This window comes from Beta vulgaris, chromosome 6 (genome assembly GCF_026745355.1).
Source record: "Beta vulgaris subsp. vulgaris cultivar EL10 chromosome 6, EL10.2, whole genome shotgun sequence".
NCBI lineage: Eukaryota > Viridiplantae > Streptophyta > Magnoliopsida > Caryophyllales > Amaranthaceae > Beta > Beta vulgaris.
This window is the reverse complement of record NC_079207.1, coordinates 60817882-60842904: the sequence shown is the minus strand read 5'-3', so window position 1 is coordinate 60842904 and position 25023 is coordinate 60817882. Positions and strand designations below refer to the sequence as shown.

Genomic DNA, 25023 nt, shown 5'->3' with positions numbered 1-25023 from the left:
CGGCAAGCTTAAACGTCGTCAACGAAGTTATCTCAATAATCAAGGATTCACCGGAAAAGCGTTTTTTACCCTTTTAGTTTCTTGTAATACGTTTTTAGTAAGTGTTGTAAGGGTCTTTAATGACCCTAGTGGTAGTGTGTAGACTTATTTTATTTATGCAAAATTTTGCAATGTAAAAAAAATTATACTTATATTACCAAGTCTCTTGCAAAACCTTCTCATTATTGGATCAACTAAGTTTTGACTTAAATGCACGAAGTCCACAATTATAACTCCATCTTGAATAAGATTCTTTACATAAATGTGACATAATCAATATGCCTCGATATACCATTGTATCATATACTTGACTATATTCCCTTGCCAATGTGGCTTCACTATCACCATGAATTGATAGGTGACATAGGGTTAGGCCACAAAGGCATATCTACAATAACTTTCCAACCCATCTCGCTTCTTTACCCAAAGAAACTAAGGCTCTTAATTTAACAACCATAGCTGAATCTGCAAAGCAAGTTTATCTCTTGTATACACAAGAAACTGTATCCCCACCAAGAGTGAATAGCCATCCACTTGTGTAAGAATAATCATCACTATTAGTGATCCAACTCACACCCGGAGGACCTTCCAAGACCGAAGGGTATCCACTATCCAGTAAAAAATATACCATAATCAGTTGTTCTCTTAAGATACTTAAGAATCCTTCTAAGTGCAATAATGCATGCCAATGCGCTTGGATCAAACTAACTTAGTTGTTTACCAACTACAAAGGCAATTGGTCTCGTAAATTTCATTGCACACATCAAACGCCTTATTACTCCAATTGGGAGATAGGAGTTCTCTTGCTGTTAGTGAGTTTCACACTTGGATCAAAAGGTGTAGAAAATGGTTTACAATCAAAGTTGTTAAACTTCTTGAGCACATTTTCAATGTAATGTGATTGGGATAACCACAATCCATCATCATTCTTGTTTAAAAGGACATGAGATAAGGTATACCGACATGAGTCAATCATAACCCCATATGTTTGATATTATTTGTTGCACTATCTTTTAACATTTCAATTAAACCAATCAGTTGCATGAATTTGAGGATAATTTTTATGGACGTCAAAAGTCAAATTTCGTATAAAAGAGCCTCATAACCAAAAACCGATATTACCAAACACTTTAATAAAAAAAAGTGAATAAACCACTATGATAAAAACAATCAATACAAATAGGTGGTCAAAGCAACTATGAAAAATAGCAAATGACCACAATCCTAACATCTCCACAATTCGTACCCATATCTCCCGGAGATGATGCCACTGCCACGTGTATGATTACGTGCCATCACGACTATCAAGAGTGGTATCTAGCCGAGATGGACATAAAGGATCCTGGTCATCATCATATGTGTGGTGGTCATCTCGACCTTATTACCCGTTGTGATGGAACCAGTACAGTGTCTATCCTCTACAATATGAATCAGCAAGATCCGATTTTATGCGATACATGAAATATGTTCTTGAATGTAGTTTCGCTAATCATTATCAATCTATTCTCTTAGCATATACTCCAAATACTAATAGCAAAATCTTCACACTTGATAGGCAACGTAAGCTAATAGTTCCCAGTAATTTTATAAGGACACTTTTTTTCCTACTCCCATGAAGTGTTGTAACTATATCCAAAAAGTTTCCGTTTTTCATACCAAAATTTTCGAGTCCCAAACTGTCATCTTTCAGCGTCTTTCAATTTTTCTTCATGCTCGGTGTTTCCATCTTGAGTTCCTCCCCACTTTCTTATTCTCTCCCCAGCAATGGAAGCCTGCAATAATTAAAAATTCCATAAGTCAAATTGTATTTCAGAGATCATTATTCTTACACTTAATGCCCATTTAGTAAGAGACCATAGATGATGGGAAAGGGGTAATGCATTATAACTTAAATTTACTCTAGAAATTCTATGTCATTACATGTGATAATGCTACTTCATCCCAAACTATCCATTTTTTTCGTCCTAAAGTCTCATTACTATCCATTACCACTTGGAAAGATGGTATTGGGTGTAACCGTGTAATGAAAATTTATAAAGAGAAACACATATTTTGTGATAAAGTTTCATTAAAGTAATCATTGACATGATAACTTATTTACAAATTTACACTAAATTTTATTACCATTACCACTATTTATTACCATTAACCAAACGCACCGTTAAGTTATAGCAAGTTGTCCATTCAAATACTTCTAGTACTTACTACATGTCTACCTGGCATCCTTCCCAAATCCGAACCAACACCAGTAGTTGCAAACATATCACGGTGCGCAATATATTAAGACTTACCTCCATCCTTTTCCCCCAACCCAAATTTACTATTTAGAAAAATAGAAATTACTTCAGCCATATGACTGAACAAGAGAGGTGTATGATTGTTTTACCTCTTTGTTCCAGTTTGTTTTGTAGACTATTGAAAATAGAATAATAGTTTGCGCACATGTACCAGAGAGCATTCCAAGCCATATGCCCTGCAATAATTGTAGAAAAAATACTTTGTATTTAGTTACAAAAAAATCAAATCTAGCTAGTAAATGTTCATAGATCTTAAAAGATATTTATATATAAATTTTTAGAGTCTATTATATTTTAAAGCTTTTTATAGATCACAAAAGATATCTAAATGACACGTCCATAGTATTGGAATGAGATAAAGAAAACACTCTTAATGAAGAAACCTCAGTTATTGAAGTTGATAATCAGAGTTTTACCTAGACAAAATTTTACAATAATATCCTTACTAGAGACGATATAGAAATTGAACCTCCAACCTTAAGTTAGAAGGTAAGTTCTTGAAGTTACCTTGACGCCAAAACCAAGCACGTATCCCAATGTGAGCCCCAAAGGGATTCCCAAAATGTAGTAACATCCAACGTTAATATATGCAATCAAAGCTTGCCATCCTGCTCCAATTGCCACACCTATTGATATTTTTGATTGTCATTGGCCTAGTTTAATTATCATTGCAACGCATACAGCTAGAATGAGCTCTAAAACAAGTGAATTAAGGTAGTAAAAAGTATGTTTAGACACCTGAGAGAACAGGTTGAAAGTTGTTGATGACAATGCTAAGTGCGAGAATTGGGGTAAGGTCAGTCACCACATCTTGTACCTCTTTACTGTTGGTAAAAACTGTTGGGTATTCTTTTCGATTGATGATTAATATTGATGACATTATTAAACCCAGTAAGAAGGAAGTTGTTACCGCAACCAAAACTGAAAACTTTGCCATTCTGGGACGTGCTGCTCCAAGTTCATTTGATACTCTTACACTTCAAAACATATTTAAGCTTTAATCAGTACATGATATATATACTTGTTTTCTTATGACAGGTAAATAATAGTAGTTTAGATAGAAATATAGTATGAATTCAAAATACAACCCTTTTTAGTAAACTAAGAATATTATATGAATAGTAGTTTTTGCTTTTATTTTTTTCTTAAAGTTCATTCCAATTTTATCCTAACTTTAAAAACCCTCTGTCTTTAAGCTTTTCCTTTGCATTTTCTTAAAACATTATCTTCCCCGAGCGTTTTGCAAACCCTGGGGGAGCTCGTTGCTGTTGCTGTGGTTTTCTAGTGGGCGGTGGTTTCATTGCTCACGACGACACCATTTTGCTCTTGTTGGAGATTTAGCTAGAGTATTAGATGTATTGGTTTCATGTCACATGGTTTTGAGTCGCAATGATTATGGTGGCGTGACTTGAATCAACATGAGTTATAGAGTTCATTAATGTATTCATTACATTGATGAAGGAGCGTTCGCTCAGTTTAGAGCGAGCGATGAGGTTTGACAGGGATTTTAAGAACGTGAAAAAAGTTGACAAAAGAGCGCGAGGAGCGCCAGCTCCTGCTTGGAGCTCCCGCTCCAGAGAGGAGCGCCCGCTCCAGAGAGGTGCGCCCGCTCCAGAGAGGAGCGCCAACTCCTCCTCTGAGCTGGTTTATTTTCGCGTCTCTTCGGTTGGTTTGTAACAGGTATTTGTCATATAATGCCAGATGTTCTTCTGTTTCAAAGGACTCTATTATCTTATACATGTTTATGAAATCAACAAGAGAAAACTCTCTCTATTGAAAAGCACAAGTTCATTGTTCATCACATCAAATTCTTTCACACTTATTCTCATTTAACGATTATCATAGTGAGCGTGATCATCGTTGTTTCTTCTTTGTATCTCGAGAATGAATTCCGTGTAATCCGTGCTCAAAGTAAGGGTCGGAATATTGCTTTTGGGAATTAAAGCGTATCGCGTCTAGAAGATTGTTCTTTGTTGTTTCTAGTAGTCAAATTATTGATCCTTGTAACATCTTTGTAGCATATCTAACAATCCAAAAGCAATATTTATCAAAGATGACTACGGTTCGTGAGATGACAACGAATTTTCACAAACTAGACAAGTTTGAAGGCGTGGGTGTTCATAGATGGCAAAAGAAGATGCATTTCCTCCTTACCTCTCTAAGTATGGCATATGTCGTAAGTACTCCCAAACCCGATGAAGTGGAAAATGAAACTATTGAAGCAATTAGGAAGAGAAAAAAATGGGAGAACGACAATTACATATGTTGTGGTCATATCCTTAACGGTATGTCTAATACTTTGTTTGATGTTTATCAATTTGTAGAATCCGCTAATATTCTTTGGGATGATTTAGAAAGTAAGTATATGGCCGAGGATGCTTCCAGCAAGAAATTTCTTGTTAGTAATTTCAATAACTTTAAAATGGTTGATTCAAGGCCTATTATGGAACAATTTCATGAAATTCAAAGAATCTTAAGGAATTTTAAACAACACAATATAGTAACGGATGAGACCTTTGTAGTTTCTTCAATTATTGACAAATTGCCACCAGTTGGAAAGATGTAAGAAATTTTCTTAACCATAAAAAATATGATATGAATGTTGAACAATTGGCTGCTCATCTTCGGATTGAAGGGGGCATTCGGGTCCAAGATGGACAAAAATATGTCAATCCTAATTCTTCCACCATTAACATGGTAGAGGATGGTAAATCAAAGGAGTCTTCTAATTCTAAGAAGAGGGCTAACAATTTCACCAAAGACAACAATGAGAAGAAGCCTAAGTTTGGTGGAGGTGCTTAACGAGGTTGTTGGGAATGTGGAAAGCCCGATCATTTCAAGAAGTATTGCACCATTTGGAAGAAGAAAATGAACAAAAAGAATGGTGGGAATGGAAATTCTAACCAAACCCATGCTCAAGAAGGTATGAGTACACAAGTTTTACTTAATTCAAATCTGAATTTTGTGTGTATGATTTATGAAATCTTTTGTGTATAGGATGATTGTTCATGGTGGATCGATTCGGGAGCATCAAGACATGCATGCAAGGAGCGGTCTCTATTTAAAACCTTCAAGGAGGTTGACAATGGAGAAGTTCTTTACATGGGAAATGATTCGACGACTAAATTTCTAGGCATAGGACAAGTAGAATTAGTTTTTAGTTCCGGAAAGCCTCTTATTTTAAGAGATGTGTTGTATGCTTCAGAACTTAAGAGAAATTTAGTTTCCAGTGCTACCTTGAATCGATTAGGTTTTAAAATGGTGTTTGAAGCTGATAGATTTATATTGTCTAAGGGTGGTACATTTGTAGGACTTGGTTATCTTTATAATAGTATATGTTCAAACTAAGTATTTAGAATGCATTGAAAGATACTTGCTTTGTTGTTAATGACAATTCTTCTCTATGGATAATAGACTTAGTTATGTTAACTATAAAAAGTTGTATTCCATGTCTAAGCATGATTTGATTCCCTCTTTTGATCCAAGTATACGGAAGTGTTGAACATGCATGTTAACAAAGATAACTAGAGAATATTTTCCAAACAATATGGAAAAGGATATTTCATTGCTTGATTTGGTGTATAGCGATTTATGTGATTTCCATAGCACCCGTTCCTTAGGGAACAAGAAATACATGATAACTTTTATTGATGATTATTATTCTCGATTTTGTTATGTTTACTTGTTGTTTACTAAGGATGAAGCCCTTGATAAGTTTAAGATCTACAAGAATGAGGTTGAATTACAACTAAATGACAAAGTTAAATGGTTTAGAACCGATAAAGGTGGTGAATTCTATGATCCAAGTTGTTTTCAATCTACGGGAATAATACATGAAACAACCGCAGCTTATACACCACAACAAAATGGTATAGTGGAAATAAAGAATAGAACTTTGCAAGAAATGGTAAATTCTATTTTATCCTATTCAGGTTTAAATGATGGTTTCTGGGGGAGAAGCTATTTTAACAGCTTGTCATATTTTAAACCAAGTTCCAATGAAAAAGAACGAAGTTACCCCATATGAATTGGTGTAAAAGAAAACCAAACTTGAGTTATCTCAAATTTTGGGGATGTAGGGCAATTGTAAAAGTGCCGGAACCCAAACGTAAAAAGTTGGGTGAAAAGGGAGTTGAGTGCATCTTTATAGGGTATGCTCTTCGTAGCAAATCATATAGGTTCTATATTATAGAACAAAATGACATTTGGTCAATACACACTATTGTGGAGTCAAGAGATGCAATATTTGATGAAAACATATATTCATCAATTCCTAGACCAAAGGATATTACTCCTCATACCAATATTGATCAAGGAGTTGAAATTGGTCAGAACCACATTGATCAAGAAGTTGATGAACAAACTCTTGATGAGAATGTTGCATCAACATCATCATAACTTAGGAGAAGTAAAAGGGCGAGAAAAGAGAAATCTTTTGGCCCGGATTTTCATTTATATTTGGTTGAAGGATCAAGGAGTTCCATAATGACTAAGTATCTATATATATTTAATGTGGAAGAGGATCCTTTAACGTTTAATGAGGCTATGAGGTCTCAAGATGTCGCTTTTTGAAAAGAGGCAATTGATGATGAGATGGATTCCATCATGGGAAATAACACTTGGGTTCTAGCTGACTTATCTCCTAAGTGTAAACCAAGGGGGTGTAAATGGATTTTCAAAAATAAAATGAAAGTGGATGGGACTATTGATAAGTTCACAGCCCGTCTTGTGGCTCAAGGTTTTTCACAAAAACCGGGTATTGATTATTTTGATACATATGCACCCGTTGCTAGAATCTCTACTATAAGGTTATTAATAGCTCTTGCAGCTATTCATAAGCTTGTGATACATCAAATGGATGTCAAGACGACGTTCTTGAATGGAGAACTAGAGGAAGAGGTTTACATGCGACAACCGGGAGGGTTTGTCGTGAAAGGTCAAGAGCACAAAGTATGCAAGTTAATTAGATCTTTGTATGGGCTAAAACAAGCACCAAAGTAATGGCATCAAAATTTTTATGAGGTGTGCTGTCTAATGATTTCAAGTTGATAATTCAGACAAGTGTGTGTATAGCAAATTTGATGACAACGATAATGGTGTCATGATTTGTTTATATGTAGATGACATGTTTATTTTTGGAACGGATTTGTCACATGTTGAATGGAAAAAATCTATTCTATCGTCAAAATTCTCCATGAAATATTTGGCAGAGGCGGATGTCATCTTAGGTATAAGAATTAAGAGAGACAATGGAAAATTGATCTTTGTCACAATCTCATTACATTGATAAAGTGCTCAAGAAGTTTAATGTTAGTAATTGTTCTGATCTCTTGTTTCAACTCCTATGGACCTAAGTGAAAAATTATTGCCAAATGATGGTAATGTCGTATCTCAACTTGAGTATGCGAGGGTTATAGGTTGTTTGATGTATGCTATGACGAGTAATAGGCCAGATATCGCGTTTGCGGTAGGGAAATTAAGTAGGTATACTAATAATCCTAGTATGAAACATTGGCAAGCTATCGTCGAGTATTAAAGTATTTGAGGAAAACCATGGATTATGGTTTGTCCTATAGCAGATATCCTTCGGTTTTAGAAGGTTATTCAGATGGATGTTGGATCTCTAATAGAGAAGATCATTCCTCCACAAGTGGATGGGTATTCCTCTTTGGGGGAGGTGTTATATCTTGGGCTTCCAAGAAACAAACTTGCATTGCGGATTCTTCAATGACATAGGAGTTTATAGTTCTGTCATCGGCAAACAAAGAAGCCGAGTGGTTAAGGAATCTCATGTTTGAGATACCTTTGTTGCCAAAACCGATTTCTCCTATTGCTATACATTGTGATAGTGACGCAGCATTGGCAAGGGCTTATATTCAAGTTTACAATGGTGAGATAGTTATGTTCAAGGATTGATCAAAGATAGTGCTATTACAGTTGAATATGTAAGGACTCCGTATAATCTAGCGGATTGCTTCACTAAGGCTTTAGCTAGAGATATGGTAGAGAGGATGGCAATCGGTTTAGGATTGGTGCCTATTGAAAAGCTTGAGTAGAGAAATCTTAACTTAACGCCCAATAAGACGTTGGGTCATGAGTTCAATAAGATTAATCTCCTTATTTGATGATAAATATAATCATCCAAGGTAAAGTTCTTTAAATCTGTGATGATTTAAGAGGTTGTATAATCTTAATAGGTCTTTGACGTTATGCTTTATCACAAGAGCATGTTTCTTTTAAGAGATCTACCTATGTAAGTGCGAAGTTTGGCCGCTTCAAGGAGCTAGTGGGAATAGCTTTGATGCACTTATGAATGATATAGACACATGGCTAATTTAGTGTCAAGTATGTAATGAGAACAAGTATTCATACGTTTAACGGCACCATTTGGATACGAATTCTTGAATTGTGTATTGTATTAAGTGGAAGTTCAAGTCTTTGTACACTTTCATTTATGCACGATGTTGTTTTTGTAGTGATGAAGTGTACGTGTGCTAGTAATACAAATGGATACTCTAAATGGGGGAGGATGTTTGGAAATTTAGAGTATTAAATGTATTGGTTTCATGTCACGTGGTTTCGAGTCGCAATGGTTATGGTGGTGTGACTCGAATCAACATGAGTTATAGAGTTCATTAATTTATTCATTACATTGATGATGGAGCGTTCGCTCGATTTAGAGCGAGCGATCAGATTTGACAGGGATTTTAAGAACGCGAAAAATTGATAAAAGATTGCGAGGAGCGCCCGCTCCAGAGAGGAGCCCCAACTCCTCCTCTGCGCTGGCTTATTTTCGCATCTCTTCGGTTGGTTTGTGATGGTTATTTGTCATATAATACCAGATGTTCCTCTGTTTCAAAGGACTCTAATTCATTATCCTATACATGTTTACGAAAGCAACAAGAGAAAACTCTCTCTATTGAAAAGCACAAGTTCATTGCATCAAATTCTTTCACACACGTACTTATTTTCATTTAACGCTTATCATAGTGAGCGTGATCATCGTTGTTTCTTTTTTGTATCTCGAGAGTGAATTCTGTGTGACCCATGGTCAAATTAAGGGTCGAAATATTGCTTTTGGGAAAGCGTATCGCACTTAGAAGATTGTTCTTTGTTGTTTCTAGTAGTCAAATTCGTGATCATTGTAACATCTTTGTAGCATATCTAACAGCTCTAGGGATTACCAACCTCTTTGCTTTGTTTTTTTTTGTTGTCAATAAATCCCATCTTTGTGGTGCCTTTTGTCCCCTATATGGATTTTGTTCTCCCCCTTTGTTGGGAATTTGTTCCCCACGTTTATCATGGTGGTTCTATCAGTTCGTTCTCTTGGGTTGTTTTTTATTTTTGGATCTATCTTGCAAATTTGTAGAATTGGTCGTGTATCCGTTTAGGGTTTTCAATCTCGTGAATTCGTCCTGTATTATTGACCTAAAGACTACTAGAATTTTTTGCACGCGATGCGTGCTTGAATTTTTTTCGAAACAGAAACTCGATTTTCTTGGGCATAAGAGTGAAAATTTGAACATTAGACATACGAAGTATAATTGTTTTTAGTTACAAAATTTGATTGGTTTAGTTTCTGTCACTTAAGTCTCTCACCATTCTTTTTTTTTTTTTTTTACTTTTGAAAGTTAAATTCTATTAACAAAATAGAAAATTTATTGAATTTATTTATGAATTCTAATATTATAATTTTTTATTTGATTTTTGAATTAAGTACAGTACTTCATAAATTGTAAAGAAAGTGGAAACTTTGATTTCAAGTCAATTTTTTCATAGGTTTTAGTTTGTAAGTGAACTTTTAAGTTTTTGTAAAGCTTCCTCATTTTAGTGATTTGCATAACGCAAATTATGCAATTTTATGATTTTAGTTGACTTGTGAGTGATTGTTATAATTATATTTTTTGTATTTTTATTTGAAGCCCCCTTTGATTTGTAAGTGAATTTGTAATTTAGAATGGAAAGGGGGTAACATAGTCTCTTCATTCGGAGACACCATAGCTCCCGCCTTCCCTTATATAATAGAGACATGTTTTACTTCAATTCTTGAATGATATTTTACATAAACCTTTTTACCTTGATAATTAATCGCTATTATATATAATAGAAAAAGATAGGTCCAAATATATGTAAAAGTTTCATTATATATAGGAAACATTATAAAAAGTAAATAATTTTTTCCTTGTCTAACTTCTAAATTATAATTTCACTATAAATACACCTCTATTTTTTTTATCATGACCCAAGATTAATTGTGAATGGTTCTTGAGAATAGTAATTTGTAAGTAAATTTTTGTATGTATTGACGTTCTAGGTTATTATTTTTAGTTTGTAGTATATTAATTTTAAGTTTTAATAAAGTTTCCTGATTATTTGAGTGATTTGCGTGATTTTTATAACGCGAGTTTTTCAATTGTATGAGTGATTTGTAAAGTTTCTTCTTTTAAGTGATTTGTGAGTGAATGTTGTATCTTTGAGTGTCGATTTTGATTTTGACATTCCTTTTGTAATTTAGAAAGGGAAGGGGGCAAAATAGACATTTCAAAAGAGGACACCATTGCTCCCCCCTTCCCTTATATAATAGAGATACAGTTATGGAGCTCTGATAGAGAAGATACAAAGACATCCAATACGAGATAGGAATAATTTATCAGTGGAGCTAATATGTTTAGGGTTCTTAATATTTGTATTATTTTTCGAGTTTATGTACGGGATGATTGTACACATTCAATGTTTTATTATCAATGAATCTCCCCTATTCCTCAAAACAAAAAGTACATACCAATTCTTTACAGAATTCAAACTCAAAACCTTTTTACATCTTTTAAAAATCACAAAAGGACTAAGATTATTATTCGGTTCCTCTACATTGTCGCCCTTTATATTTGTTGAATATCTACATTGTACTTCTAACATTATTATTAAGCAGAGGAGTAGATAAGGGTGTGCAAGGAGCCCAACAGTACAGGGTCGCCAAAATTTTGAAGGCCCTAAAATATATTATTTTGAAAATTTTACTTCATATTTGAAGATATCACCCTTGTTTCCCACTCTTAATAAATTTTTCAATGATTTATTTGTAGATTTTCAACTTTCTATCTTTAGAACTCTAACCTTCCGTCTTTATTTTTTATAAATTTAGGAGCTCAATTTTCATGTTAGAACCGGGGTCCCAAAATTTTTGAGACGGCCTTACTATTAAGTATCCATAAAATTTCTATATTTTAAAAGGGCGTCAACGGAATTCAAACTATTGCACCTCGGTTAGTAGATCTTTTAAAGACATGTTTCATGCATTAAAATTTTGATTTTAGTGGTTTAAAACTGAATTAGTTAAGGGTTTATTCAATATCATTTTTGTTTTCTGACAAAGCACTATAACACAAGCCTTTAGCGAATCTTTATGAAAACAATCTAAGCATGCTTTTCTTGGGATATTTTAGTCAAACTCATAAGACTTTTCCATATTTAGTGATTTTATAAGTGAAAAAATATGTCGTTTGCGCAGAATCTTGTTAGAATCGTCTTGTAAGTGGTGACTTTGTCACGTTTAGTTTCTAGTTTTCTCTGTATTTTTTTTATTATCTAATTTGTTTAATATCTAACTAAAAATAGGATTTTTTTTCATTTCAACAATGAAACCTTTTAACAATTCGCAATGAATAAATTAATCTTTTAATTAGTATTGAATGATGCAACTTTTAACAAAGTAAAATTCTTTAAATAGGTAAAAATCAAATGCAACTTATTGAATATATAAAAGGGAATATATGTCAAATAATAATTGGTTCACTTTATTCTTTCTCTATCCTCCCTTACCCTCCACCCATCCGAGCCACTCGCGGCCACCACTAAAACCATTACCCAACCCCGCAACCACCACCGACCCCCAAGCCTCTCCCAAGTCCCCACCCCCGAATAACCACTCCTGATTCTTTCTCTCTCCCCAAACATTCTCATCACTCCATTCACTCATCATTAACCCTTCCATCACCAATCTAAATTGACATGTCATCACTTACTCAGAATTCCACTCTCTATCCATAAACAACGCTATTTTCACATCTACCACCCCCACGACCTCTAAGTTCCACTTGTCCCCAATTCCATCACCAATCTTTGCCCTATGAAACAAGTCGAAATTGTCGTTGTTTTTCCCTTTTCTCCAAAATTTCTTCCCCAATTCAATCCTTCATTTGCTCGTAGATTAGTGCTGTTGGAATATAGCATAGTTAGCTCAATAAGCAAAGTTGTTAGCATTGTAATTAGTTGTAGTGGTTAGTTAGCTTTAGTGATATAACATAGATTAGTTGTTAGTATGCACATGATATACATATATAACAACAAATGTAATAGAGTTGTATTTTTGACATAAATATAATACAGAATTCTCTACTTTCTCTCTCCTCTGTTCTCTCTCTCCTTCGACCTCTGCCATCTTCCATGGCAGAATACCATTTCTTTCCCCCATAGATTAAGAATTCTAACATGGTATCAGAGCGGGAACGTTTCCTGGCTCTATGATCTCGTTAAGATCTTCCCGAAATAACCCTAATTTCTCAAGCTCCAAGTTTTTTTTTGAGTTCACATCGTTCATCACAAATCGATCTGTTTTCCCTCATTTTCTCACTAATTTCTTTTTCTTTCTTCATTTTTGGATCGAATATCTCATTAACTTTCATGAATTGAAGTCCTTCATTTTTCTGGGTATTTCGAGTTCCTCAAATTTTCTGGGTTTCTTGAGTTTTCCCCAATTTCTAGGGGTTCGTCCAGTTGAAAATCGATTCATTTTCTGGGTAATTGAATTCGACAATTTTATGGGTTAATTGATTTAGGAATTGTTCAATGTTCTGGGTTCATCTTTGTTCATTCTAGTCGAATTTTCATCCAATTTCACACATTCGATTGATGGGTATAAATTCCAAATTTCTGAATTCTGGGTTTGATCGCGGTTCATGAAGCTGCGAATTCCTGATAAAATTGATGAAGTTTGATATTCTTTCGAGCTGAAGACGTGAGTTTGATTTCATGGGTGTTTCTTGAAGACTTCATGGGTGCTTCTTGATTTGGTTTCTTGAATTTTCTACTTCGACATTTTCCGCTTCATGATACAAGGTTTTGGTTTTGTACTTCTGCGATCTTCGAAATCGGAGGCGAGTTGGTGTTTCTTGAAGATTTAATCAAGAATTTATGGGTTCTTGTTAAATTCAAGTTGTTGTTGGTGAATATACCTTGAGTTGGGTATGATTCTTGAGCTCTTAGTCATATTGTGTATAGTACCTTAAGTAGTAATAATGGTTCTGTGATATGGTGATGACTTGCATATTGATACTTTGTTGATGGTTGTGTTGACTGACATAATAGCAGTTTGAGTGAAATTTGAGTGATTTGTTTTTGTGATGGTTAATTCTTGGAGATAATAAGTATTTTTGGAGTATGCTGAATTGTTGGTATTGTTGATGTGTGAGTTGTTAGTTGGTATTGATGAATAGCAATCAAGGCTGTTTAATTGTTTGAATAATGATGGGTTGATTTGATCATTTTGGGATTGTTTTGGTGTAGTATGATTGATTTTTTTTTTGTGATATTGAGTGATGGTAAAAGTTGTTTGTCATTGATGGATTTTTGGGTTGAATTGATGATGATGATTTGTTGAAGTTTTTTTTTTGGTGTGATCAAGAAGGTCAGTTGTGAATGATTTATTTTGATGCCCATAGAGGCTTGTTTTAATCCCCATAATGGCTTGTTTCGACCCATAGAAGGTCATTTTTGGACCCATAGTGGTCATTGTTGAAGATCCATAGAGATCATTTGATAGTCTTATGACTTTAACCTCCAAATTTTGATAGTCTTATGATTTTAACCTCCAAATTTTGATAGTCTTATGACTTTAACCTCCAAATTTTGATAGTCCTATGACTTTAACCTCCAAATTTTGATAGTCTTATGACTTTAACCTCTTGATTGATCATTGAGATCAAGTTTAAGCCCATTGAGGCATTTCTTTGAGACCCAAAAGTGGTCATTTCTCTCTTTCACTTCTTACACACTCTCAAGTTCATTCCTCTTTCCATCTCTTTTCTATAGTTATTCTTTTTCAAGCTTAGAGTGCTTTTCAACCCCTCTAAGCTTGACGGGGGGAATTAGGTAGTGATGGTGATGGTTCTCTTGTTGAGATCATTGATGTGGTGTGGATGTTGGAAGTTGTTTGTGGTTGTTTTTAGTTTGAAGTTGTGGTGTATATAGTTGGGTGATTGATGATCGATTTGTTGGTCAGTTCTATTGACTGATTTTATGGTGATTGATGGTTGCTCAGTGGTGTAATTGGATTGTGTAATATGGGTGAATGTTTTGTGATGGTTATGTGCTCATTCATGGTGTTTTGGTGTAAAGTAAAGCTAGTTCAGTTGGTTCAGCCCCTAGTTCAACTGCTGCTGGTTCTGTTATGCTTGTATCAATACTACTGAGTAGAAGACAGTTGAGTTGGTTCTCTTTTGAAGAATGGTATTGCTGGTTCCTATATTTCAGCTTGTGCTTGGGATGACCTTACCTCAATATCATTATGTCCAGTTCATCAGTCCATGACACTACGTTACTAGCTCCTGAGTGGTTGATAGTTCAAGCTCAGCATCAAAACTCTTCTTCACCTAGCTCGGTTTCAAACTGTAATGGTTGTCCCACCCATTCCAGTTTGAGGGGGCGTGTTGGAATATAGCATAGTTAGTTCAATAAGCAAAGTTGTTAGCATTGTAATTAGTTGTAGTGGTTAGTTAGCTTTAGTGATATAACATAGATTAGTTGTTAGTATGCACATGATATACATATATAACAACAAATGTAATAGAGTTGTATTTTTGACATAAATATAATACAGAATTCTCTACTTTCTCTCTCCTTTGTTCTCTCTCTCCTTCGACCTCTGCCATCTTCCATGGCAGAATACCATTCCTTTCCCCCATAGATTAAGAATTCTAACAAGTGCATCAATTTTGACGTCGTAAGGATGACTTTCACCGACGCACAGAGAATTAATCTCATCAAATGCACCATCCTCAGCAGAGTATTGTTGAATAAAAAGGAAATTAAGCCAGAAATATCAAACGCAAAACTATATCTCCCGGAGCTACTTCGAAGCAGCCACTCATCGAAAAAATATCAAGTTAAGTTGACTCATATGAAGAAGCGGTGAGGAAGCTTCAAAAGGCGGAGAAGGATCATTACAAGAGAGAGACTCGATTTTCTGGTAGAGGTGAGAGTGGCATGGGAGGGGGTTGAGTTTGAGGAGTGAGAGAGGTGAAGGTGAAAACTACTTGGCAGATTTTGGGGTCGATTATGATCTATTCTAGCGGTGCGTTTGTTGTGTAGAAAATGGGTTGTTTCAGGTGTGTGGGTTATTTTTGGGGGTTGGGGAAGGGGAAGAGGAGGGGGTGGGGTGAGGGGAGATGTGTTTTCCGTGGTGAGCAGCAGGGGTTGGGGAGGAGTGAGTAAGAAAATTAGTTTCACGGGTTACAAGTCAATTTGACTTATTGTAAGAATTTTGCATAAAAAGGTTGCATTATTCAAGAATAATGAAAATGTTAGTTTATTTGTTGTGAATGGTTAAAAAGTTGTATTATTAAAATCAAATAATCCTTAAAAATATTAACAGTTAAAAAATATATATTTAATATTATTTAAAATAAAAACACGCAACATAAAAAAAAACTATATTACGAACCTTACTGCTGCATTAAATCCCAAAGCCACTGTCATTGTCCATCCTAGTATATTCATACTGAAATTGCACATTAAGAGAACATTGAAGTTAAGCAGCAAACCAACAATTATGATGAATTTTGATTATAATAGCATAATTACTTATGTAGATTATAAATATCCAATTACGGATGAACAAAGAAATGCATTATGCACTGTTTCTTACCATACAGACAAGGCATCCACCGAGACTTCTGCATTCTTTAAATACCCAGCGAACATAATCAGAATCATAAAATACCACGTTTCTAAGCTGTACGTGCATAAGATGATTTAAAAATAAGCCAAAGTTAATGATGAAAGTTGTCTTAAAACACTTTAAATGTAACATTAGTGCTAGTTCCCCCAATGATTCCTTTATAGTATTTCCTAAAAGAAATGGATGGTACATTTTCTAAATCAATGATTCATAATACACAAAGGGAAAAGATAAATTTTTTTTTTTTTGGAATTCTGTTTTCACCCTGGTAGGCACCATCATTCGAAGTAAAAGAAATGGATATAAAGATTATTACATTTGGAAATGAGTTGGTATTAAGAATTAACCCAATGGTTTCGCAGAGAACAAAGAGTTCGTTGATGACCTTACTTCCTGTACTTGACATAAAAGGTAGGGTTATATTACAATATACCCTTGTATCTTTTCGATTTTGACGTTGTAACTTAACCTTTTTAAAATTTCATACAGTTCCCTAAAACTTAGTTTTTTTAATGCATAATGCCACCATAGCTAACTATGTGTCATTAGTTTTATTTACTTTTTGTTATTTAGTGGAACAAATCTAACATATAAATATATTGTTTGTAAGAGTCAAACTATATTTAAGTTACTATATTAGCGTCACTAAATTACAAAAGGTAGATGAAATTAATGACGTTTGAATTCACGCAGGGATATTATGCATTAAAAAAGCTAAGTTGAGGGACACTATGTATAATATTAGAAAGATCGACACACAACGTAAAAACTAAAAAAACTCAAGGACATAATGTAGAAAAACCATATGACATAAGTAACAAAAAGTATAGCGTTAATATACACTTAGTTCTCTGTATAGCACTTAGTTGTTTAGTGTTTTTTTTTTTTTGGATCTGGACTACATGCATGAAGATGTAGTGAAGTGATGCAGAGGTATATTACCATAACATCACGGCAGAAGCAACAGACAATCTAACAAACCCCCACAAGTCATGAAAGGCCTTCCAAGAGAATCCACTCCAAGCCTCTCCACACCTCCCGCTGAAAATGTAAGCAAGCTCGGACAACACTATGAACCACCACGAAATGTTCAACACCGCAGCCCCGCCAGCGAGGCCCCACCCGAGCTTGAGCATGAACAACCATGAGAAGAAGGCATGTAGGAGCAAGGCTATCCCAGTGATCGCCGCCATAGTCATTACCTTACACTGTGCCTGGAGGTACTTTAAGATTGGGAATACCATTGCATATGCAAATAGTTGCGGTATCATCCAAGTTGCTACCCTACCTGTCCAACGTTAAATCGAGGATTTTTTAAAATATCGCTTTTGACCATATATACTTCCTTCGTCTATTGAAACATCACTCTAATGCTCTATTTACAGTCTCCTTTCTATACTTTTAACTACGACTGTTCATTATATGATTTGGATCACACCTAATCGCAACCGAACCCGTATTTTCGTGGTTTCGGTTGCTTTACGGTTTCAAGATATTGGGTTGGTTTGTGATTTCAAGCAAATCATGGTTTGAATCTTAATAAAACCATAACGCATCATAAATCATAAAAACTATTTAAATGAATGGAAAATTTGTTAAAAAAGCCTTTTAAAGTTTCAATTTTGCGAGCAAATACCTTTTAAAGCATTCTTTGCGAAAATAATCACAAACTTATTTTTTCTTGCAAGACGAAACCTATTCCCATTTCCCGGTATGGCTTTTAAGATGCATAGGGGTGGTGCCGCAGTTAATGAAAATATGAGCGAGGTTAAAGAAAGATAGAAGGGTCAGCACCGGAATTGAGAAAAAACACACCGAAAAATGGGAATGGGTTTGTATTTCCTCTTACAAGAAAAATTAAGTTTGTGGTTTCTTTTGCAAAGAATGCTTTATAAGTTATTTTTTCGCAAAATTGAATCATTAAAAGGTTTATTTGACAAAATTTCCTTAAATGATTTATATATTGGGTTTTCAACAACCTTTTACCACATATATTAGTCATTTATGAGGTACTTTTCCAACAATTTGTAGCTAATTAACTATTTTTCAGCAACAAGTTTACATAAACTTTACCATATCCGCACATATGAAAAAATAAATTATTACTCATGTTTGCGGTTTGTTTAAACCGCATTGCACCAAAACATTTCACGTGGTGCGATTTGGATTGGTCTGGGCAAAAATGTAGTGCAGTTTGGTTTATAAAAACATCAAACCTTCTATTTCTGATTTAGTTTGGGTTATATCCCAAACAACACCAACTAACCAAACCTATGAACAGTACTACTCTTAGCCATCAATTAAAGAAAAAATACATATGAAAACGAATTTAACAAATCTATATGAACATACTTTTTATGTATTGATGTAAATTGTTGTCAAAATTTCCAAAGTTAGACCTTAAAACACAAAACATTGGACATGTATATTGACTATCAAAGATATTGCGTATACCTGCCGCCTCTGATATTGCGGTAGTTTCTCCAACGAGCTTAAGAAGTGGGGTCGCGAAGATGTAGAGGAGGCTCAGTAAGATTGCTGTTGTGTTGAGGATCACCCAAGACCTCTGCAAATACACCCCTAACATGTTTATTCGTTTTGCTCCAAATGCTTGCCCACACAATGTCTCTAAGGCACTGCCCATCCCCAACTTCAATTTTGTTATTTGCAAAAAACACACATTTGATCAGTATACTTAGTTAACCATACACTAGCGGATATGTTAGCTAGGATAAGCACGAAGTCTTTGAAAGATTGTTCGTTAACTAGATACATCCTCCACCTCCTAGTTATTGTATGTCGGCTTATAATGCGGAACATGCAAGTTTTCAACTTGTAACGGATATTATTTAAGTTTATATTGGAGTACTATTTTCACCAAAAAAAAAATACTTAGTTAACAAATATTACCTATGTTTTAGAATACTTGACACACTTCTTAGGATCTCTAATTTTCTACATGTAAAAATTAGAAAAAGTTGATATTATGAAAATATATGCCTGTTTGGCAATAAGTATGTATAACTGTTAGCTGATAGCTGATAGTTGATTGTATTCGTTGATTGGACTAACTGTTTGTATTAGCTGTTTTTATAAATGTGTTTGGTAGCTGATAGCTGATAGCTGATAGTTGATTGTATTCGTTGATTGGACTAACTGTTCGTATTAAGCTGTTTTTATAAAGGTGTTTGGTAACTGATTGCTACATAATTGTGTAAAATGGCCAATAAAGACATGTGCATAATATTTTGTTGTATCTTTGATTATTTATTTAATGTAATTTTCAACAACTTTAGAACATAAGCTAGTTATTGTCTCGGGCGATACTCCCCGGATTATTTACCAACGTGCATTTTGAAGTATTCAAAAATAAAAATATTATCTTTTCTTTAACTGATTTTTTCCTTCACAAAAAAACAACATGAGTATTGTAGTGTAGTTGGTTAGTGCATTAGCATATCAAATGAAAGGTCAAGCGTTTGAGTCTTGAAACACATATTTTTATTGTTTAATGTCTCATTTGATTATGTGGGGGAGGGGAGAGTACATGTGGCAGCATGGCATTTGTTTGTCTTGGGTTTTAGATATATATATCGATGCAATTGATCTACTCATTTCCAAACCTTGAATGTAAAAAACTTTTCACCTTCGCCTTTTCGAATCAATAAGTTAATTGAAATCTCTCTTTACCAAACACTCAAATTAGAGTATTGACTAGTCAAATCCTCTAATATGAGGTTAAACCTCTCATTTTTCCCCAAACCTCTCTTTACCAAACAAGGCCTATATCGAAACGAAACTAATAAGATCCCAAATGACTATATTTTTCCTTATGTAAAAATCATAAGACACGATCAAATGATAGTAGTTTGGGATAGTGCAAAAGTCAAATCGTGTCATCTATTTTGAAACGGAGGAATTACATTGTAATTTACCAATATCTAAATGAGCGAGTGACTAAGTGCAATGATATAGACGTGATTCAATCCCAATTTTTGTATACCACCTCCACTAGACATTACTAATCAAACTAGATGGCATCCATAAGTGTTACTAGTATAACATTACCGTTGCATGATTTAGTCATATATTCTCAACTCAATACCAACTTATAATATTTTGGTACCTACTTTTTGTTAACCAAAAAAATAATCCTATATGGCGTTTCCTTACCTATCGAATCCATTCAATATAACCAAAAACAAAGGCCATTTAGAAGACATCAACAAAGAAGCATAATAAACCCTTCTCTCTGTACCCAAACCCTAACACCCCCACCACAAACTCACGTGAGCCATCTCGGGCTCCTTACGCCGGCAGTCGAGCCCTCCTTCACCCCCGTCACTGGTTTTTGATTGCTGCTAGTTTTGTCTTCTCGTTTCTCTGCTTAGTCACCCATCGTCGCTGGTTTCCCCACCCTAGTAGTTACACTGATCCCCACCCTACTCCCCGGTGTTAGTCGTTTGTCGTGCCGTCCCCACCTACAGTGTCTTGGGCTTCCCCGTCCCTTATTCCCCGTCCCTTATTCCCCGTTTTTAGAGTTAGGCCTCCCTAACCCCTCCCACTGTTTTCTTCTGGCCTCCCATTCCCTTTTCCCCCTGTTCTCGTCGGGCTTCCCCACCCCTTTTCCCCTGTTTTAGTGTCGGTCCTCCCGTCCCTTCTCCCTTGTTTTTAAGTTGGGCATCCCTATCCTCCTCCCCCTGTTTTAAGTCGGGCATCCCTTTCCCCTTCCCCTAGTATTTGGGCTTCCTCTCTCCCTCCCCCTCCCCCTCCCCCTGGTTGTTAGTTTTCCCCTAGGTGGATTAATTCCCAATATGTTTATTTGCTTCTTATTATGTGTGGTGCTTTTTAAAACTTTAGGAGTCACTTGGTTGGATAAGGCATGGGAATTCATAACAGTAGAATTTGTGGTTTTTTTTGGAATATGTGATGTGGGTACAAGTGAATCAAGCAAATTGTGCACGTGGTTGAGGCGATGTATGTTTTTCATGGTTGGGATATCTATTTTTCGATTTCACAAACCGGTGAAGTGTTCGAGAGCTCACTTTATTTAGCTGTCGTTCTAGTTTGACATTGATCTTTATGATCCTTGCCTTGATAAATTCAAATATGAAGGCAGCACACCAATTGCATCTGGTGGTTTTCAGAATGCCCGCTTAAATGTGTTTCTCCTTTCTGATGGAGAAACCTGAAATACTCTCGAGCGAGAGTATTGAGTCATAAAGGAATGTGACTTTTCACAAGATCATGGGCCCAAAATCCCAAGCAATAGCGGTTTGTTGGGATTACTCATACAACGAAATGCAATGCTCGCCGTTGGTTGTTCGTTGTCCGAATCGTCAATGACACTTGCTTCTCTTACCACCGCTGCATCACCCATCAAAGTTGTGAGTCCACCATCACCAGCATTGAACAGTGATGCCCTCCATCACATGCGACTCTCTATCGTTTTTGGTTGTTTTTGTTTTCTATTAATTGTAAGAGCTCTTAAAGCTCATTTAGGTTCGTTGGTTTGTGTTAGATTTGGATGTATTAGCATTAGGTTGTACTTCCTTTGTTAATTAATGTACGATTTCTCGTTGTCAAAAAAACTTAGAAAAGAATTCCTCAACTCACTTATGGAATGCATTTTCTTACTTTTCTGCTTTATCTATATAGTATTGCCTTGGGTGTTTTGGTTGTACCATGTTAATTGTGTTCTCTTCACATACGTTGTTTTGGTGAAACCTATTCACATATTGTACTTTAACTATCTAGTATTTCTCATAGATAAGGAATGTAAAAAATATAATTTTTGTGAGATTTTATTAGATTTCTCAATATTTATTTTTATAATTTATACTTTTTCTAATTTTGTTTTTAAATAATTGAATAAATCGATGTTATTTAACGTTATGCCTAGACTAATATTCAAATGTATAATGGTAGAAAAGACGGAGGAACTATTTTTTGTAAGGGTTAAAATATATAAAGTACTCCTAGGTAGCAAAACTAAAAAAAGTAAGTACAACTTGGGAGTATCAATTTAAACTTCTTTGATCAATATCTAATATCTAATCTTGATGAAGACATCATTGGCAGTAAGTTTGACACCTTGTGAAATATTCTTATAGGATTTAAAGAGCGTAAAGGCGGTTCTCTAGCGGACTGAGTCACTTATGTGTGTGTTCCAAATTTTGATAAGGAGATTCTCTATTCGATCGAGTCACATTATATGTGTCCAAATTTGTCGCATTAGATGCGAATATTAGGGTCTTGTTTGGTGGATGAAACAAAAAAGTGATGGATATATCGTATTAATCGCGGATCAGATGTTGAAGTTGACCCATATAAACACTAATGATGCAATGTGCATTATCAATTTTGGTTTCGATGTCAAATTAAACTATCGACTTCTTCTAAATTTTTATTAACACATAATTAAAGAAACTACTTGTTCAGTTTCCTTAAGTTTGTTCAAATATCTTGTCAAAAAAATTTACTCAAATATCTTGTAAAAATTTTTTGTTAAGAGGGAATTATTCATTTATTAAGTTAAGCAAAGAAAGGTTTCTTATCTTTTAGCCAACCTTTTCTTAAAAGAAACATGAGTTAATAAATGGAATTTTTTCCTTGAATAATGCAAAAGTGGATTTTAATTCTAGAAATATGCCAAAAAAAAAAAAATTCCATGCGTACCGTCCATGTTGGACGGCACGCGAGAATTTTTTTTCTACTTAAGTAAAATGCTACTTGAAGTAGCGGTTAATATTAATTTTTTTTTTGTTTTTGTTTTTTTATAAACCGCTACTTCAAGTAGCGGTTCATTAATCAAGTAGCGGTTTACTGAAATCCCCAACTCCAGAGTTTGATATGTGCTTGCAACATTTTGCCCAGGTAAACCGCTACTCAGTATAATACTTGAGATAGCGGTTTATGTGTATAAACCGCTACTCACAGTAGCGGTTTATTTTATAATTTTTTTTTCTACGTAAGTAAAATGCTACTTGAAGTAGCGGTTAATATTAATTTTTTTTTTGTTTTTGTTTTTTTATAAACCGCTACTTCAAGTAGCGGTTCATTAATCAAGTAGCGGTTTATTGAAATCCCCAACTCCAGAGTTTGATATGTGCTTGCAACATTTTGCCCAGGTAAACCGCTACTCAGTATAATACTTGAGATAGCGGTTTATGTGTATAAACCGCTACTTAAAGTAGCGGTTTATTTTAAAATAAACCGCTACTGTGAGTAGTGGTTTACGTGGGCAAAAAAAAAAAAAACAGTTTCTCGCGTGCCGTCCTACGTGGACGATACGCATTGATTTTTTTTTTTCATATTTCTAGAATTAAAACCCACTTTTGCATTATTCGAGGAAAAAATTCTAATAAATGCTATGAGGTAAATTTAAAGAGACATAAGAATTAAAACATGGATGAAAGGAATAATAATCAAATGTGTATGTTGAAGATTGCCAAAAGAAAAGAATGCAAATTGCAAAATATTGATAAATAGAGAAAGTAGTTTATAAAGTATTAATATAATATTCAACACTTGAGATAAATTTCGTATATGGTAAATCTTTGTAGCTTTTTATTGAAAAAAAAAAAATCGTTTTCATTAAGTCCTAAAAGTAGCCATTTTCTGTACTACTAACAAATCTAAAATCTCACCAAACATCTTTTCAACAACCATCTATGCCATTGACCACTAAAATTAGTCAATACAATTGGCTAATATCATGCTCTGGTTAAACAAGCTAAATGAACAATAATCTAACAAGTCTATATTTACTTTGATCTTTCAATTAATAAGTAAATTATATTGAGATGATCATCCTATAATCCCATACCACTTTATAAAGAATGAAGGAGTATTGTCATAATATGGTGTCTAGCTATAACATAGAATTATTACGTATAAATACATACCAGTATACCGAAGGAGAAGCCAGCGATGACGGTGTTTTCGACGGAGAAAGCGGCGAGATCGAGGGTACTAAGCTGGCCGGAGATAGTGATGGTGATGGCGCCAAGGGAGTATTGGCAGGTACGCATAAAAGTAGAAGGTCCAGCGAGATACATGGTCTTCTTCAACTCCAACCAATACACTTTGAAGAAAATTTCAGGGCTTTTGATGAGTGGGATATCCTCTTCAACGTCATCATCACCCACAACAATTTCTCTCGTTGTAATTGATGTAACTTGATTGTCGTCGTCATCAGCCGCAACAATGGTGGGTGATAACAAAGGCTGCTTAGCACCACTAGTATTCTCCATGATCATACAAAATAATGAGGCTTTACTAGCTTAGATATAGATATAAATATAAAAATATGGTTGACATGACTACAGGAGGTACACCAAACACCAGGGCTTAATTATTGACCCATCAAATATTCAAATTGCTATCGAAGTCTTTAACAATATATATTTAAGAATTTTAGTGCTCATTTATGACAACTTTTTTCTTTCGTAGTACTACATCCTCTTATAATAAGATGTTTGCTTCTTTTTTACACGATATTCAAGATTTAACTTTCACCTTTAATATATCTTTAATTCCGTATTAGTAAAAAAATGTAAAAGTTAATATTATGAAAGTACACAATGAGTGGAATATAACAAGATCACACATGCGTAGGTTTTTTTTGTATATATATTCACTAGGGGAAAAAAAAAGGAAGGGCTGCGCTTTCTTCAAAACGCAACCCTTCTTTATTGTAGGGCTGCGTTTTTTAAAAAAGCGCAGCCCTAC

General features: G+C 34.7%; 1 protein-coding gene across 3 annotated transcripts; it reads right to left on the bottom strand.

Annotated features, from left to right (window-relative positions):
* Positions 1 to 1141: 1141 nt before the first annotated feature.
* Positions 1142 to 24661, bottom strand: LOC125498173 (protein DETOXIFICATION 30-like). Of its 3 annotated transcripts, XM_048645777.2 has the most exons (9): positions 24198 to 24661; positions 18745 to 18940; positions 17233 to 17578; positions 16258 to 16344; positions 16054 to 16110; positions 3075 to 3313; positions 2844 to 2962; positions 2426 to 2512; positions 1142 to 1811 (listed from the first exon to the last, which is right to left on the bottom strand). In XM_048645777.2, the coding sequence occupies exons 1-9, from the start codon at positions 24549 to 24551 to the stop codon at positions 1719 to 1721; spliced, it is 1578 nt and encodes a 525-aa protein (XP_048501734.1). In that variant the 5' UTR covers positions 24552 to 24661; the 3' UTR covers positions 1142 to 1718. The 3 variants fall into 3 exon arrangements, with proteins under 3 accessions (XP_048501734.1, XP_057252060.1, XP_057252061.1); XM_057396077.1 differs by lacking the exon at positions 2426 to 2512; XM_057396078.1 differs by lacking the exon at positions 16258 to 16344.
* Positions 24662 to 25023: the final 362 nt, after the last annotated feature.